Genomic DNA, 15067 nt, shown 5'->3' with positions numbered 1-15067 from the left:
TGACAGCTTCTATTGTGGTTATGGTAGCCAGGGATACCTAGGTACACATCTCTATGTTTCTCTGTCCCAGAATTTCCACATAACTAATGGCATGTCTATCTTCACATAAATTCTCTTCCTTCCCTTGGTATCAAATCACTTTTGGCAACTTTCACTATATGCTACTTCTTTAAAAAAGAAAACAGAAAAACAGTTGTACCCAGGGCATTTCATGATGAGCATTTACGAAATATACATAGAGTAAACCCAAACCTGGTGCTTCCAGTACAGAACCTAGACCCCCTTATGTGAGCAAGGGCCAGCCACATACAGCACAAATTGCTGTCATAAATTATGAGCAATGTCAACAGTTGTACCATTTTCCCTCGGTGTCTTTGTTGTCACTGGATATGAGAACTCAAAGTTTGGGGAAAAGTTCCTCTGTCCCAAATGAACTTTCAGTGAGGAAAAATATATACTTTACAAAATGCTAGTAAAAGTTTTGTAACAGTATTATAAATGCATCTTTCTGGAATTCATGTGGTGGGGAATCTTTGTTCAGTTAATAGTTCATAATTAGCAGTGGAAGGTCTCTCAATTCTCATACTGGCCTATCCACAGCATACTGACATGGGCTCAGGCTGGAGGTTGCTGTCTGCACTGCTGGATATGTGAAGTTGGCATGCTGTTTTGCCTTCAATCGCAAGCTAGCCAGGCTAGAGTTACAAGTATCCCTATACATATAAGGGTTGGCTGTGGATGCATAAGGACAGGTACTGGATGAAACTGCAGAGTTAAGACCAGGGGTGTTAAGATTGTTAAGGCTTGGGCTTGGGACACCAGTCACTGTTGAAGGAACCATTGAGGAAGGTACAGACATAGATCCTATAGAACTGGATGCTGAAAACATGGGCTGTGAAGAAAGGGCATTGACATTCATGGAGTTGAAGAATGGGAAGCTCTTTGCTGACAGCGTGCTGGCAGTAAGTCCTTTGGTAGCCCAATTGTTATAGGAATAACTACTATACATTTCATCATAAGGTTGCATCAGTCCATTGAACTGAGCTCCAAAACTATTCTTACAAAGTTCTGCCTGTTGGTTTCTTTCCCGCTTCCTCCATTTGGCTCTGCGGTTCTTAAACCACACCTGTAAAACAATGATATAGTTCTTGTTATAATGTTATACAGGGCAATGTGTTTGCTTCAGATATTTCTGGCTTTAGATGCTAGGAACAAAGTAGATGTCAAGATAAACAGATATTTGGCCAGCAGAGGGCATTCCCTGGCCTAGTCTAGAAGAATTGGTGCTATTCACAAAAAAAGGATCACACTGCAGATTTATACGTATTTCATGAAAGTAAGATTCAGGAGTCAGACAGATCTACATGCCCCTTGCAAGATTTGGCTTCATTTGTTCTTAAAAATCAGATACTCATCTCCTATTTTTCATATGACTGTCATGGAACCCAGTTCAAGCATATGCATCTGCTGTTGTTATACTTGTTCTGACTTTCAAAACTGAGTTTTAGTAGCTCCTCCTATATTACTACTCCCAAGAACTACTCAGATCAGAACCTATATCTCCTCAGCAAACGTTCTCTCCATTAGTAGTCGGCAGTGATTAGGTAAAGGTTTGTTGATGTCATCTGATTAGGGCGATAAGAACTTGAAGTACGAACCTGCTGCAAAAAAAGAAAAAAGAAAGAAAAAAAAAGAAAAAATACTTTCATATTGGAAATAATCAGAAAAGAAACAGAAATTATTTTCTGAAACTATTTATTTATTATGGATTTTGATAGATGGGGTTCATTTAGCTCCTGAATTATCTGTGGTTACCAGTAGTGTGCTTTCCCTTTTATTTAAATAATAAATATTGAAGGTATTTTACACTGTAGGTGAGACAAACGTGTAAGACAGGTAGATGATGGTTTATGTTTCTTTGACAGGATGGAAACTAACCTTGAATAGTATATTTTGAATATGCTATTCAAATATATATAAATATACATTTATATATAAAATAGAATATCTCTAACCTTGAATAGCATATTTTGATATCTTGTCTGGTAATTAACTGAAGTAAATCAAATTTAATGCCATTGGTAATAACTCTGTTATGTTTAGGGACTTGGGTTTTAGTCTCTGCTCTGATTCTTTTCTTTATCTTGGTGTAACAATTCCTAGAATACTTTCTCAACTGGTAAATTTGAATTTATCTTCAGATTTGCTACAAATAGAACAAGATCTCAACTTATGTTTTAAAATCCTTTAGTAGTTGTGGCAAGATAAATGCAATTAACATGAATTTAACTCCAATACTAATTTATATTTAACAGACTAATTTATATTTTTATATTTTAATTTATATTTTCTATTTTACTCATTTACATTATTTTAAGCTTCTTACTAAACAATTTTCTTTGGAAGGGACATCCTTTAATATACATTTGCCTGTTGAGGAAGACCATTTTAATTTTCTACGTATCCCTTAGCTTCATTATTCTTTGGAATAATGAATTTCAAAATTAATCTCTACTTTGGGCACAGCTGAAAAGTTATTATTTGATGTCTCTGAAATCTTGGCAGCTTTGTTCAGAAGTGGTTTTGATCTCTTTGCAGATCAGAAGTGTAATAAGGGAGAAAGGTGTCCTCAAGGTTGAACCAGCCCCTCCGCTGAGGTACTTCAGCTCTAAGGTAACCAGTACAGTGACCATATTTTCTTAGAAAAATAAAGGACAAACCTGAAAAAGGGGGAAATCTGAAAGAGGTTCATAAGGATAAAAAAAATTGTTTACGTTTATAACTGCTTTACAAAAGAAAATACAAGAGCAAAACCAAGAAAATAAATAATTAAACTAAATAAATCTAAAGGACAGCTTTCTGAAATAAAGGATTGTCCTTTATAATAAAGGATGCACAGTTACCATACCTATGGGTGAACAGTGATTGGCAAATTAGGTCTCCTTGCTGCCTCCATCCCTTCACTATAAACCTCTCCCTTCCACATCATACAGAAGAGAAACCAAAACAAAATGTTTGGGAATCTGTAGCTCAGCCAAGCTGAGCAGGTGATAGAAGGCAATTGGTCAAATTCAGGATTGAAACAACAAATAAACTTTATTAAAGGTACCAAAAGAAAATAAGTTTACACACACACAGCACACAGTTTAAATTCAAAAACCCTAACACCATTCTAGCTAACTAAATACCTTCAACCTTGCCAGAGGTAACCCGCTCATCCAGGACTCCAGCCAACTCCCTCACAACCCCACCAAAACACTTCCCGCCAAGACCTGACAGAACCCCCTTCTTTTCCCCTATTGGCCCTTAGGGGTCAGGTGACTCCCTCTGGGCACATCAGGCTAGCTTTTGATTTAAAGGGTAGCTTCTCCCCACTACAAGAGTTCTAGTTTTAGGTTATAGAATCTTCAGTCCCATAGATACGGGGTGGTGATGTGAAAAACAGAGCTTCTCACATTATTACCAGTGACCACCTTAGCTCTGAAAAACAGTTTTTAAAACTTTTGTAGGACTTGAAAGAGTTATACTTTTTCTCAAGCTCATGCAATAGACATGCATGCTTTAATGAATAGCAGGGAAGTGATGTGCTCATACCTGGGCAATGTGCAAGACACTTTGGTGTCATTTTCAAACTGCAAAGCCCTAATATACAGTGTGATTACATTTGGAATATTTTGTAAAATTCTAATCACTACACTTACAAGAAAATATTGTAGCATGTAAAGGATGGCAAAAATAAGCAACCAAACAACCCCAAGACTGGATCTGAAATAAATCCTTGGCATGCAAAGGGGACGGGGTTCTGAGAAATAGGCAAATAAAAGAGTTGCGATAGGGATATATAAAATCATGCATAGTATGGAGACATTGAGTAAAGAGATGTTTTTCTTCATTTCTCTCAGGATAACATGATATCCTGAGATTATTCAATGAAGCCGAATGGCATGAGATTCTACAGAAATAAAAGGAAGCACATCTTCGTACAGTATATCCCACAAATTGTTAACATTGGACACCAATTTGAATGGCTTTAAAATAAGGTTTTTCAATGACTATTAATCATGATGGCTGCATGTTACCTCTCATATCAGAACCCAGAGTTTTCTCAATCCAAATTGCTGAGAAGAATTGGGAAGAGGGGCACTACTATGCTTGTGTCATATTTGTGAGCTTCCTAGAGATACTGTGATGGGTAGCTAAATGAGTATTTGATCTGATCCAGCTTGGCTATTCACATATCATTTGCAAGATTCCAGGTTGTCCAGCATAGTAGTATTTACTGTGCAACATTATTAAATAATTAAATCAGTCTGGGAACCCCAATCTATTTTATAAACATTTGGAATCCAATCTGATTAAAAGACTCAATCTGCCCTGTGGCATACTTATCTTGTTTATTGGTGATACATGGGTACATTAGCAAAGGGTATATCAGAAATGAAAAACATCAGAATATGTAGCAAAATGCTGCAATGGATATTCTCTTTTAAAAGAGATTGCCTATTAGGATTTCAACCACCTATTTTCTTGTAACAAACTAAGAAGATCATGCCTAGGACCTATCTAGTCCCACAGCATATGGGAAGCTCATAAATAATGTTTTCAATGACTCTGGCATAGAATAGGTTGTGGAGCTTTTTGTAGTCTTTTATTGAACACAAGGCCTGAAACCTACATCCTGATGGCCCTCTTTCCACAATACGACTGGCCTAGTCAAATCTTACTGGTGATTCTAGCAACACGCAATCATACTAACTAGGTCAAAAGTTATGATTTCACCAGTTAGTGGAGACCTGCCCATTCGCCCCAGAAAGTTGCTGGCATCCCACAAGCCCTTGCATCAAGAACACTGCCAAGCCTGCATGGCATCATCAGCCCCCTTTCCATTGGCTGGGCAAGCAGCAGCACATGTGGTTTGGGAAGTGCATTTAGTGCTGCCATGCCTTGCCAATAACTTCTATAGTGGAGTTCTCTCAACTGCTCTTATGTTTCAGCTCCCTTTCATGGAGGTGTAGATATGCAGAGTGAGTCAACTGACTATTTTAAATGTATCCAGATGACCCATGACAGGTAGAACTAATGTAACTGGGTCATCATTTGGCCCTTTGAGTGTTAGTTGGCTAGGTTAATTAATCCCTTTTTGATGTTCCCCCAACACATTAACCCCTCCTTATTAACCACTGAAACATGTTGGGGAAACAGGGCCATAAACCTGTGGGAGTTTTTAAAGAACTCATAGATGGATTTCTTTTTCTTGCTTGAGTAGCTAGTTTTTTGTTTTTTTTTAAGTATTCATTAGGGCTTTGAGACAATCAAAGGAAATTGAGTCTATATCTATTAGATACATTCCTATAAAGCAGGTTCCCCAAAGTGGTCAATATCAACACCCAAGGGTAGATGGGACTATCCAAGGGGTCAATCTTGTTGTTATTATTAAATACACAATAATGTGAAATCACAGCTGCCAGTTCTTTAACTGGTGTTGGCCTTCATTCACATTGAGTTCTGCCCAAGAACCCAGGATGTCATAATGTATCGACATAGTATATGTGCGGATTCAATCAACGTGGCCTTCTGTAATTGACAGATGGAACTTTTATCAATGTGCAGATTTTCTAAGTGCCGTCCAAGATTTTTTGATATGGCACCCAGTGTGCTGATAACCACTGGCACCACCATTGCCAATTTATGCCATAATCTTTTAACTTTGGTTTTCAGATCTTGATGCTTTATGATCTTCTCCAATTCTTTGTCTTCTATTCTACTATCCCCTGATATTGCCACATCAATTATCCACACTTTCCTCTTTTCAACAACAGTTAAATCTGGTGTGTTATGTGTCAAAACTTTATCAGTTTATATTTGGAAATCCCACGGTATTTTAACCTGCTCATTTTCTACTACTTTTTCAACTACTGTATATGTTCCCACCAATTTTTCATTACTGGTAGATGATAATTTTTACAGACGTTCCAGTGAATCACTTTGGCGACTGTGTTATATCATTGTTTATAGTCAGCTTGTGTGATTTTCTTGCACGAGCTGAGTATATGATCTACTGCTTCTTTGCACAATCTACACTTTGAATCATTTGATGATTTTTCAATTCTTGTCCAGTTCAGGTTGTGTCCAGTTAATAATTCGAGCAGTGTATTGTATAACACAGGTATGTTCCAGGTATCAAAAATTTAGTTTCCATCATTCAATTTTGTCTTTAACAATTTTCTCACTCTTTGAATGTATTCTTTACTGATCACATTTTTAACTTGTCCATGCTTGATGCTATCCCACTGTAAAATGCCTAGATATTTGTAGGTTTCATCCTGATGGCTCCTGATGATTTGGCCATTCGGCATTTCAATTCCATTACTGTTTGTGATTTTACCCCAATTTATTGCTACTGTAGCACATTTCTCTAGGCCAAATTCCATTGCCATATCTGTGCTAAAAATTCTTACAGAATTTGTCAGTGACTAGATCTCAATTTCTGATTTTCCATAAAGCTTCAGATCATCCATATAAAGCAAATGTGAGATGTTATTAACATTTTTTGCTGTTTAGTAGCCAAGATTTGTTTTTTTCAAAATCACTGAAAGTGGGATCATAGCAATGACAAATAGTAAGGGTGATAATGAGTCACCCTGGAAGATGCCTCTCCTAATGTTGACATGCCCATATTTTTCATTTCCAACTACCAATTCTGTTTTCCACTGCCTCATTATTTTTTTTGATATAGATTCTAATGTTTTTGCTGACACTAGTTGTTTCCAGACAATTGATCCAACTATGTGGTAATGAATCAAACACTTTTTTATAATCAATCCAGACCATATATAAATTGGTTTTTTGGCTTTTGCGATTCTGCAAAACCATTTTATCAATCCAAATGTGATCTTTTGTACCTCCTTTTCCTTTTATTTCCTTTCTGGTCTACTGGAATGATGATATTTTCTTATTATTATTAATAAGAAATAATAATTATTAAATTATTAAATAAGAAATAATAATAATTATTAAATTATTTTCTTCCAAATAATTTTGGATGTTGTCCACTATTATGCTGGTGAGTAGTTTAAACATTGTAAGCAAGTATGTTATTGGCCTATAGTTCTCTGGTGTTGTCCCTTTTGCTGAGTCTTTTTGAATATTATTATTATTATTATTATTATTATTATTACTATTATTACTATTATTACTATTATTAATAGTACTATTAGTTAAAGTAGTATTTATTAAATGATTTTCATATAATAAATGGGGGTTGATGAACAATCTGAAACTTCATGAAAGGATCGATGAGCTGAAGAGTTTGTGGACCCATGCTCTAAAGCAATTGTTGCTACCTCAAAAAAAAAAAAAAGCCTCACTTTATAGGAAATTCCATTATTTGTATTTTGCGGAAAGGGGTTTCCCTGACTACATTTTCTGAGTTCACTGTAAGAGTGATTATGAGAATGTTCCTCTGTTTTAATAATATACTATATGATGCATCATTATAATCTTAGGAATATATTGTTTAGATAAACTTTAAATACCCAACTTTCCCAAAGGGCAGGCACAAAGGTATGCTCAAATGCATAGGCTTTTCTGCTAATTGGCTTTCTATTCAGCCTTCTCCTTCACATTCTCGTCATTTTCAAGGAAATCAAAGAATTAGTTGTACCCGAACTCTGGCTTCTGTCAAGTTGGTCCAGACAGCAATCTCTTCTCGGGTACTCATGTCTGGATACCGGTTCCTTTGAAAAGTGGCTTCCAGCTCCTGGAGTTGTTGGCTGGTAAAATGAGTTCTCTGCCTACGTTGCTTCTTTCTCAGGGAGCCATCCTCAGGAGTGGAATCCTCAGTCTGGTTCTGCTGTGACTTTTCTGTGTCTATGTAAGCAAAAGCAAGGAATCTATCACAGATTTTCACAGTGTGGCAAGACAACATTTTTTCTTGCATATACATTCCTACTAATGAAAGTGCTATTATTAAATGATGACCTCTGTGTACATTAGCTCAACACATACACAAGTCATTTGTCTGAGCCAAAGACAATTCTGTAGTTCTGCCACCGCACATGGACAGCTTATCACAAAGGCTGATCCTTTAGATAACACACATGGTGGCAGTGCAGAACATATACTTTTTCTTAATTTTTGCTCTGAATTCTTCTACTTTCTTAGTGATCATATGTGCTTTTGACAGGAGTAAAACCCAATTCACCTGAGGAATATTTGTGAGTAAATACTGTGGATTGCATAATACTGGGCAGCCTAGATATACTGACATTTTATGACTTGAAAAAATAATTTTTCTTTAATAGTTATGCAATCAGAAAAAATATATCAAACTGAAGAAGTAAATTAAATGTTAATGAATGTTTCTAGCTATTAAAACTTGAATCCTTTCTGATTCCTGAAATTTCTGAATTTCTCACATGGCTATCATGAGAGGGGGTGGATACTTTTTTGTTTTAAATAAACACGAGGAGGAGGAAAACATGCAACACCTTCCAACCCAGAGTATGAAAACTACTGAGATCTTAAAGAATTGAAACACCTGCAGAATAGTAGCTTCATTATTCACTCTAAAATTGTTTTGCTGTTCACTCTCATTTACCAAGAAACATGTGGGCCATTTAGAGTTGCCAGTCTTTGGATCTCTAGATACCAAGATGTCTGTGAGAACAGCAGCAAAATAAAATATTAAAAACATAACCAGTTTCAACCTAAAAAAACAGTTACATAAACACTGCTTCAACCAGAGGCAAACTGTTCTTTTATTTAATAGAAATAAAACATTTTGGAATTGCTGGTATTGCAGGGTATTTATTTATTATTCTACCTTTCCATTTAGGAACTCAAGGTGGTGACTTAGCACCACTGCAATTTTGGGCAGGTCTCTTTTTATTATTAACTTGTATTTAAAGAAAAAGAAATCAATCATATACTTGATTTAAATAATATCAAGTCAAATCCCTCCACATCCAAGCCTGTTCCCATCCATAACAACAACTAATAATAATAGATTAATAATAATTAATAAAATAATAATAATTACAAAAAGTAATGGAATTGAAATGCCGAATGGCCAAATCATCAGAAGCCATCAGGATGAAACCTACAAATATCTGAGCATTTTACAGTTGGATAACATCAAGCATGGACAAGTTAAAAATGTGATCAGTAAAGAATACATTCAAAGAGTGAGAAAATTGTTAAAGACAAAATTGAATCATGGAAACACCATCAAAGCCATCAATACCTGGGCGATACCTGTGTTATACAATACACTGCTCGAATTATTAACTGGACAAAAGCTGAACTGGACCGTTTGGACTGAAAAACAAGAACACTCATGACTATTCACTATGCATTTCATCCCCATAGTGATATTGATAGATTATACCTGCCCCGCAGAAATGGAGGCAGAGGTTTACGTCAGGTCAAACAAACTGTCAAAGAAGAAAAGCATGCATTGGCTGATTATGTAAAAGTCAGCCAAGACTGATGCAAGTTAAAAATTGGGACTTACTCAATGTACAGGAAACAAAACATGAATATTGAAATAATGTAATAAAAACACAAACAGAAAGCCGGCAAGGAAGAGCATTACATGGTCAATTTCTGCCAAAGATCGAGGGTAAAATGGATAAAGTTAAAACCTGGCAATGGCTTATAACTGGAACATTAAAAAAGGAAACTGAAGGCTTGATTTTAACTGCTCAAGAGTATTCGAACTAATTGTATTCGAACTAATGCAATCAAGGCCAGAATTGAAAAATCATCAAATGATTCAAAGTGTAGATTGTGCAAAGAAGCAGAAGAAACAGTAGATCATATACTCAGCTCGTGCAAGAAAATCACACAAACTGACTATAAACAATGATATAACACAGTCGCCAAAGTGATTCACTGGAACGTCTGTAAAAATTATCATCTATCAGTAATGAAAAATTGGTGGGAACATATACAGTAGTTGAAAAAGTAGTAGAAAATGAGCAGGTTAAAATACCGTGGGATTTCCAAATATAAACTGATAAAGTTTTGACACATAACACACCAGATTTAACTGTTGTTGAAAAGAGGAAAGTGTGGATAATTGATGTGGCAATATCAGGGGATAGTAGAATAGAAGACAAAGAATTGGAGAAGATCATAAAGCATCAAGATCTGAAAACCAAAGTTAAAAGATTATGGCATAAATTGGCAATGGTGGTGCCAGTGGTTATCAGCACACTGGGTGCCATATCAAAAAATCTTGGACGGCACTTAGAAAATCTGCACATTGATAAAAGTTCCATCTGTCAATTACAGAAGGCCACGTTGATTGAATCCGCACATATACTATGTCGATACATTATGACATCCTGGGTTCTTGGGCAGAACTCAATGTGAATGAAGGCCAACACCAGTTAAAGAACTGGCAGCTGTGATTTCATAGTTTTGTGTAAATAATAATAATAATAACAACAACAATAAAATAGGTAATCTGACATTATGGACAGATGTAAGGGGTAAAGCTGGTAAAGGAAGATCCAGGGGTTCTAGGCTAGAGAGAAGATCATTATGTAAACGTATTCCAGCCACCCAAATCATCAGGCACAACCTCAAGTATCTGTTAATTTAAAAAGGCAGGAAGAAGAATCTTTAAATGTCGAATCATAGATATATAAAGGTTCTACACTGCTGTATTACCAGGGGCATCTGCAGATCAGGCACAACTGGAGCAAAGTTGTCACCCCTTTTTATGTGCATGTGATGCATGCAATGCACATTAAAAATGGACAGGGTTTCAATCATCTGGTCACATCCACCATTTTGATGTTCTTGACACACACATATACCCTGCAGACATCCCTGGCTGGGTTAAGATTTCATTCTGTCTGCAATAAAGATTATATACTAGCTGAGTTCTGTTGGGAGTCTTCTGCCAAGTCTATCTGACACCTAGATTAAAGGTTAAATGGCTAGAGTGATTCACTTCTAAGCCCAAGTGTGAAGTCTGACAACAGATCACAGGTGTCCCATAAAGAGATTTCTTATTTATTTGTTTCTTGTATTTGATTGGATTGGATTTGGATGTCATCCAACTCCAGAATGACTCTGGGTGGCTTACAATTTAAAAACAGAAAAACAATAAAAGAAAACTCTGAAGCACCCAGACAACGATATCCCGTATGTGTCAGGGGGAAACATCGACAGGTCTTCACAGCCATCCTACCCTACAACCTCGGAGAACAGCCACATTTTAAAAGATTTCTAGAAGTTCATTAGGGTGGGAGCTGCCTGGATCTCTGTGGGAATATAATTTGCTGCAAAAGAGTAGGCACACTTCCTGGGTCCTGATAGCATTGTTTGAAGGGACCTGCAGTGCATCAACTCTGCCTGATCTTTCCATAAGGGCAGAAACCATGGTAGGTAGACAATCCCTCGAATAACCAGGCTCTATTCTACAAAGGGCTTTATAGGTGGTAACCAGCATTCTGGACCAGCTGTACCTCCCCAGTGGTAGGGCAGACCCATGTAGAGGGTGTTGCAATAATCCAACTTAAGGTGACTATGGCATAAGTAAAACTATCTGGAGGGCCCCCCTGTCCAGGAACAGGTGCAACTGGCACACCAGACAAAGCTGTGCGAACGCCCTCTTGTCCACAGCTGCTGCTTGCTCTTTGAGCAGGAGTTGTGAATCCAAGACAACTCCCAAACTGTGCACCAGTCTTAAATGGGGGAGTGTAACCCCCATCCAAAACTAAAGGTAGGAAGTCCCCAGATCTAGGGTGGCTCAAAATCCACAATCACTCAATCTTGGGAGGATTGAATCTGAGTCTGTCGTCCCCATCCAGATCTGCACAGCCCTCAGACGCAGGAACGGAACATTGACAGCATCACTTGGCTGGCCCAAGGTTGAGAAGTACAACTGGGTATCATCCCCATATTGATGATACCAAACTCCAAGCTGATGGATGATCTCCCCCAGCGGTTTCATGAAGATGAAAAACAAGAATTTTTAGGAATTAAGCACTGTCTCCTTTTCTATACATAGTTTTCCCTGTATAAAACTGAAATTTATTTATCTTGCATGCTTATGAAAAAAGATGCTGGTAGTCACTATACAACTCTGTCCATATTTAGAGCAGAGATGGGAACATGCTGCGTGGAACAGAAATGATGTAGTGTGCCCATTGGGCAGCTATACCCTTACCAGCATACATTAATTACTGCCAGACAGTTACAGTTGCATAGTGGAGAAAAGATGATGTGAACCCTGGAAAGATTTTAAAGTAGGCTAGACACTAGAGGAAAAAGGGCAGAAGGAAAAAAAAACCACAGATGTTGAACCGTGTTGGAGAAGAAGTTGCTTTTTTTTCCAATGGGATAGGTAAGTTAGCATTTTACAGCTACCTTGTACCAGAGAAAAGGTCAGGGATAATCGTTCAACCAGCTAATCAATGTCTGGTGGGTTAGATGAAAAGGATGTTGAGGAAAAAGGACAATTGGGCCAAAGATGCTGTCAGATTGTTTAAGCTTTTATACACATTTGTGGGTTATATTAATAGATACTTGGAAGTTCCATGAAGTAATAAGGACTTTCAGAGGTCATTAACTGCTTAAGCAGGAATAGCCATTAATGGGATTGCATGCATCAACAAGGCCCTTTATTAGTTTTGTCCCAGTTTTTCTCCAAGGTGATGCACGTAAGATTCTCTCCTCTAATTTTCTCAACAGCAACCCTGTTAGGTAGGTTGAGGTGAGAGTGACTATCCCAAACTCACCAGCGAGCTTCCATGGCTGAGGATAGGCTTGAACCTGGGTCCCCCCAGTCCTAGTTCAAGACTTTAACCACTACAACATCTCCTTGTAAAGAAGCCTGGTATATTACAAGTTTGTAACTTCTGTAGAGACAATAAAATAATTCATACATTTAATTTGATTCTGACTCAAGTCTCATATAGAGCAAAAAAAAAAAAGGGGGGGGGGACTTTTAAGCACTCCCCTTCCCATGAAGGAAATTGAAGGAACTGCAACTTGCTTAGAAAAAAATTCCACTAGTTTTCTCGGAATCTTTAACAAATAAGTATCTACAGAATTACAACCTAAGAAGTGTATTGCTTATGAAGGTACTCCTGTACGCTGGCACTGATTCACTTTTTCTACATAAGACTATACAACCTTACTTAGATTAAATTGTACAAATGATAATTGGAAAAAAAAATCTACCCTATTTTTCAAAAGGCCATCCTCCCCATCGGCACTGAGTCTGTAATTTCATAGGATGAGGCATAATTGTCATGAAAGGGCAAATAATCATTAGTTACCTGATTTGCTATTGTATTTGTTAGAGGGAAGATGCTTTCTGCCTTGGCATGCCAACATTATTTTGCATAGATGTTTTGCACATTGAAAGGAGGGGGGAGATGCTATTTGCCATCATAGTGCTTCCTACTCAATCAGCATGGAGTAAAAGTCTGACAGGAAAGCTGAGAAGGCAGGTCATTTTCTGTTGCTGCCCTTCTCCAGAGGAATAGCGCTGCACCTGGGCTGAGATCAGCACCAATCCTCCTGGCATTTAGAAAAGCCATTAAGAGCTGGCCTTTGAAGACAGGCAGCCTGATGAGTTCCCTCCTTGCAGTTGATGTTTTGGGTTACTGTGATGGTGTTTTCCTTGGAGTGAAGACAATTAGGAAGGTTTCACTGTTTGAATGTGGGAATCTTCCAGGTAGTTGCCTATTATGCCTGTCTATCAGAGATGGGCCATTTTAAGTGGAGACAATAGACATTGACATGGGACATCTCTCATGGCATCTGCAAACAACCCTCAGTTTGATCTCAGTTCCAGGTCCAGCTGCACTGTTAAGAAATGCGGAGGTTTGATTTAATTTTGAGAGCTGAATTTATATAGCCTACAAAAATAGAATTCTAATATCCAAGTGTAAATTCATTTTTAGAATTTTTCAACAGTGAATACTGAAAAAAAACACAAATATATTGCTTCTCTTATTTAAGGAAAATAGAGAAAAGCTTTTAAAATATGAGAGGAAGGAATCTGTTCTACTACTTACCACTTTCTTGCCCCTTGTGCCTATGTGCATGTTGAGGTGTCCCAGATTCTGAGAGGGAAAGAGGGGGGCTCTGAGCTTCTGAGTCAGTGAGCAAGTTGAACTCCATCTGAAGAGATACATGGGGAAGTGAGGGGGAGAGTTATGCTTACCTGGAGGTAAATGAGTTCATTAATACTTATTTTCAGGTGTTTACAGCTGCAGATCAACAGCATGACCAAATTAACATGTTTACTCCAAAAAGGGTTTTCATACTGAGGCTGAATCCTAGGAAAACATATACTGTATAGATTTCCAGGCTGACATAACTGTTTCCATGTAAATTTGAGTAATTTTTAAAATAAGAGACAGTGCAGATGTGTCTTCTACTTCTAGAGTAATTTATTTCTGTATTCTTGAAGGATGAGAGCAGTCATATCACTCAACTGGCAGAAATGCTCTAATTGTGAATCTGGTCAGTATCTTACATTATTTTCCTCTTCATTTTTTAATCTGCATTTTTCTGAAGTGAATTAAAATTATTTCTGTACATATTTTTAAACAATGATACTGAAAAATCACACACACACACACACACACAGTCGTTTGAAAAAGAAAGCACACCCTCTTTGAATTCTATGGTTTTACATATCAGGATATAATAAAAATCATCTGGTCCTTAGCAGCTCTCAAAAGTAGGTAAATACAACCTGAGATGAACAACAACACATGACATATTACACCATGTCATCATTTATTTTACAAAAAGAAAGCCAAAATGGAGAAGCCATGTGTGAAAAACTAAGTACACCCTTACTGCTTCCATAGGTATGAAGAGGCTAAGTAGCAGCCAGGTGCTGCTAATCAAATGCCCTTGATCAATTGATCACCAGCAAGTGTGACTGCCTCTATAAAAGCCAAAGTTTTAGGAGTTTGCTGGTCTCAAGTACTGAGGTGTGTGTTAACACAACGCCAAAGAGTAAAGACATCAACAATGATCTTAGAGAAGCAATTGTTGCTGCCCATCAATCTGGGAAGGGTTATAAGGC

At 37.3% G+C, this 15067-nt stretch overlaps 1 protein-coding gene across 1 annotated transcript; it reads right to left on the bottom strand.

Moving 5' to 3' along the window:
• Positions 1-580: 580 nt before the first annotated feature.
• LOC103050594 (pituitary homeobox 3) lies at positions 581-14154 on the bottom strand. Its single transcript, XM_007441874.2, has 3 exons — positions 14043-14154; positions 7664-7869; positions 581-1126 (listed from the first exon to the last, which is right to left on the bottom strand). The coding sequence occupies exons 1-3, from the start codon at positions 14146-14148 to the stop codon at positions 581-583; spliced, it is 858 nt and encodes a 285-aa protein (XP_007441936.1). The 5' UTR covers positions 14149-14154.
• Between the last annotated feature and the right edge of the window lie 913 nt (positions 14155-15067).

This window comes from Python bivittatus, unplaced genomic scaffold (assembly GCF_059951505.1).
Source record: "Python bivittatus isolate LINGU-HERP-01145 unplaced genomic scaffold, Pbiv_v1 ctg000050_np1212, whole genome shotgun sequence".
NCBI lineage: Eukaryota > Metazoa > Chordata > Lepidosauria > Squamata > Pythonidae > Python > Python bivittatus.
This window is presented reverse-complemented; position numbering and strand designations above follow the sequence as displayed.

Coding starts and splice junctions, on each gene's coding strand:
- LOC103050594 (XM_007441874.2), bottom strand. CDS start 14,148: ATGGAGTTCAACTTGCTCACTGACTCAGAAGCTCAGAGCCCCCCTCTT. Junction 7,870..14,042: donor GCACAAGGGGCAAGAAAGTG/GTAAGTAGTAGA, acceptor TTGCTTACATAG/ACACAGAAAAGTCACAGCAG. Junction 1,127..7,663: donor TGACAGAAGCCAGAGTTCGG/GTACAACTAATT, acceptor ATTGTTTTACAG/GTGTGGTTTAAGAACCGCAG.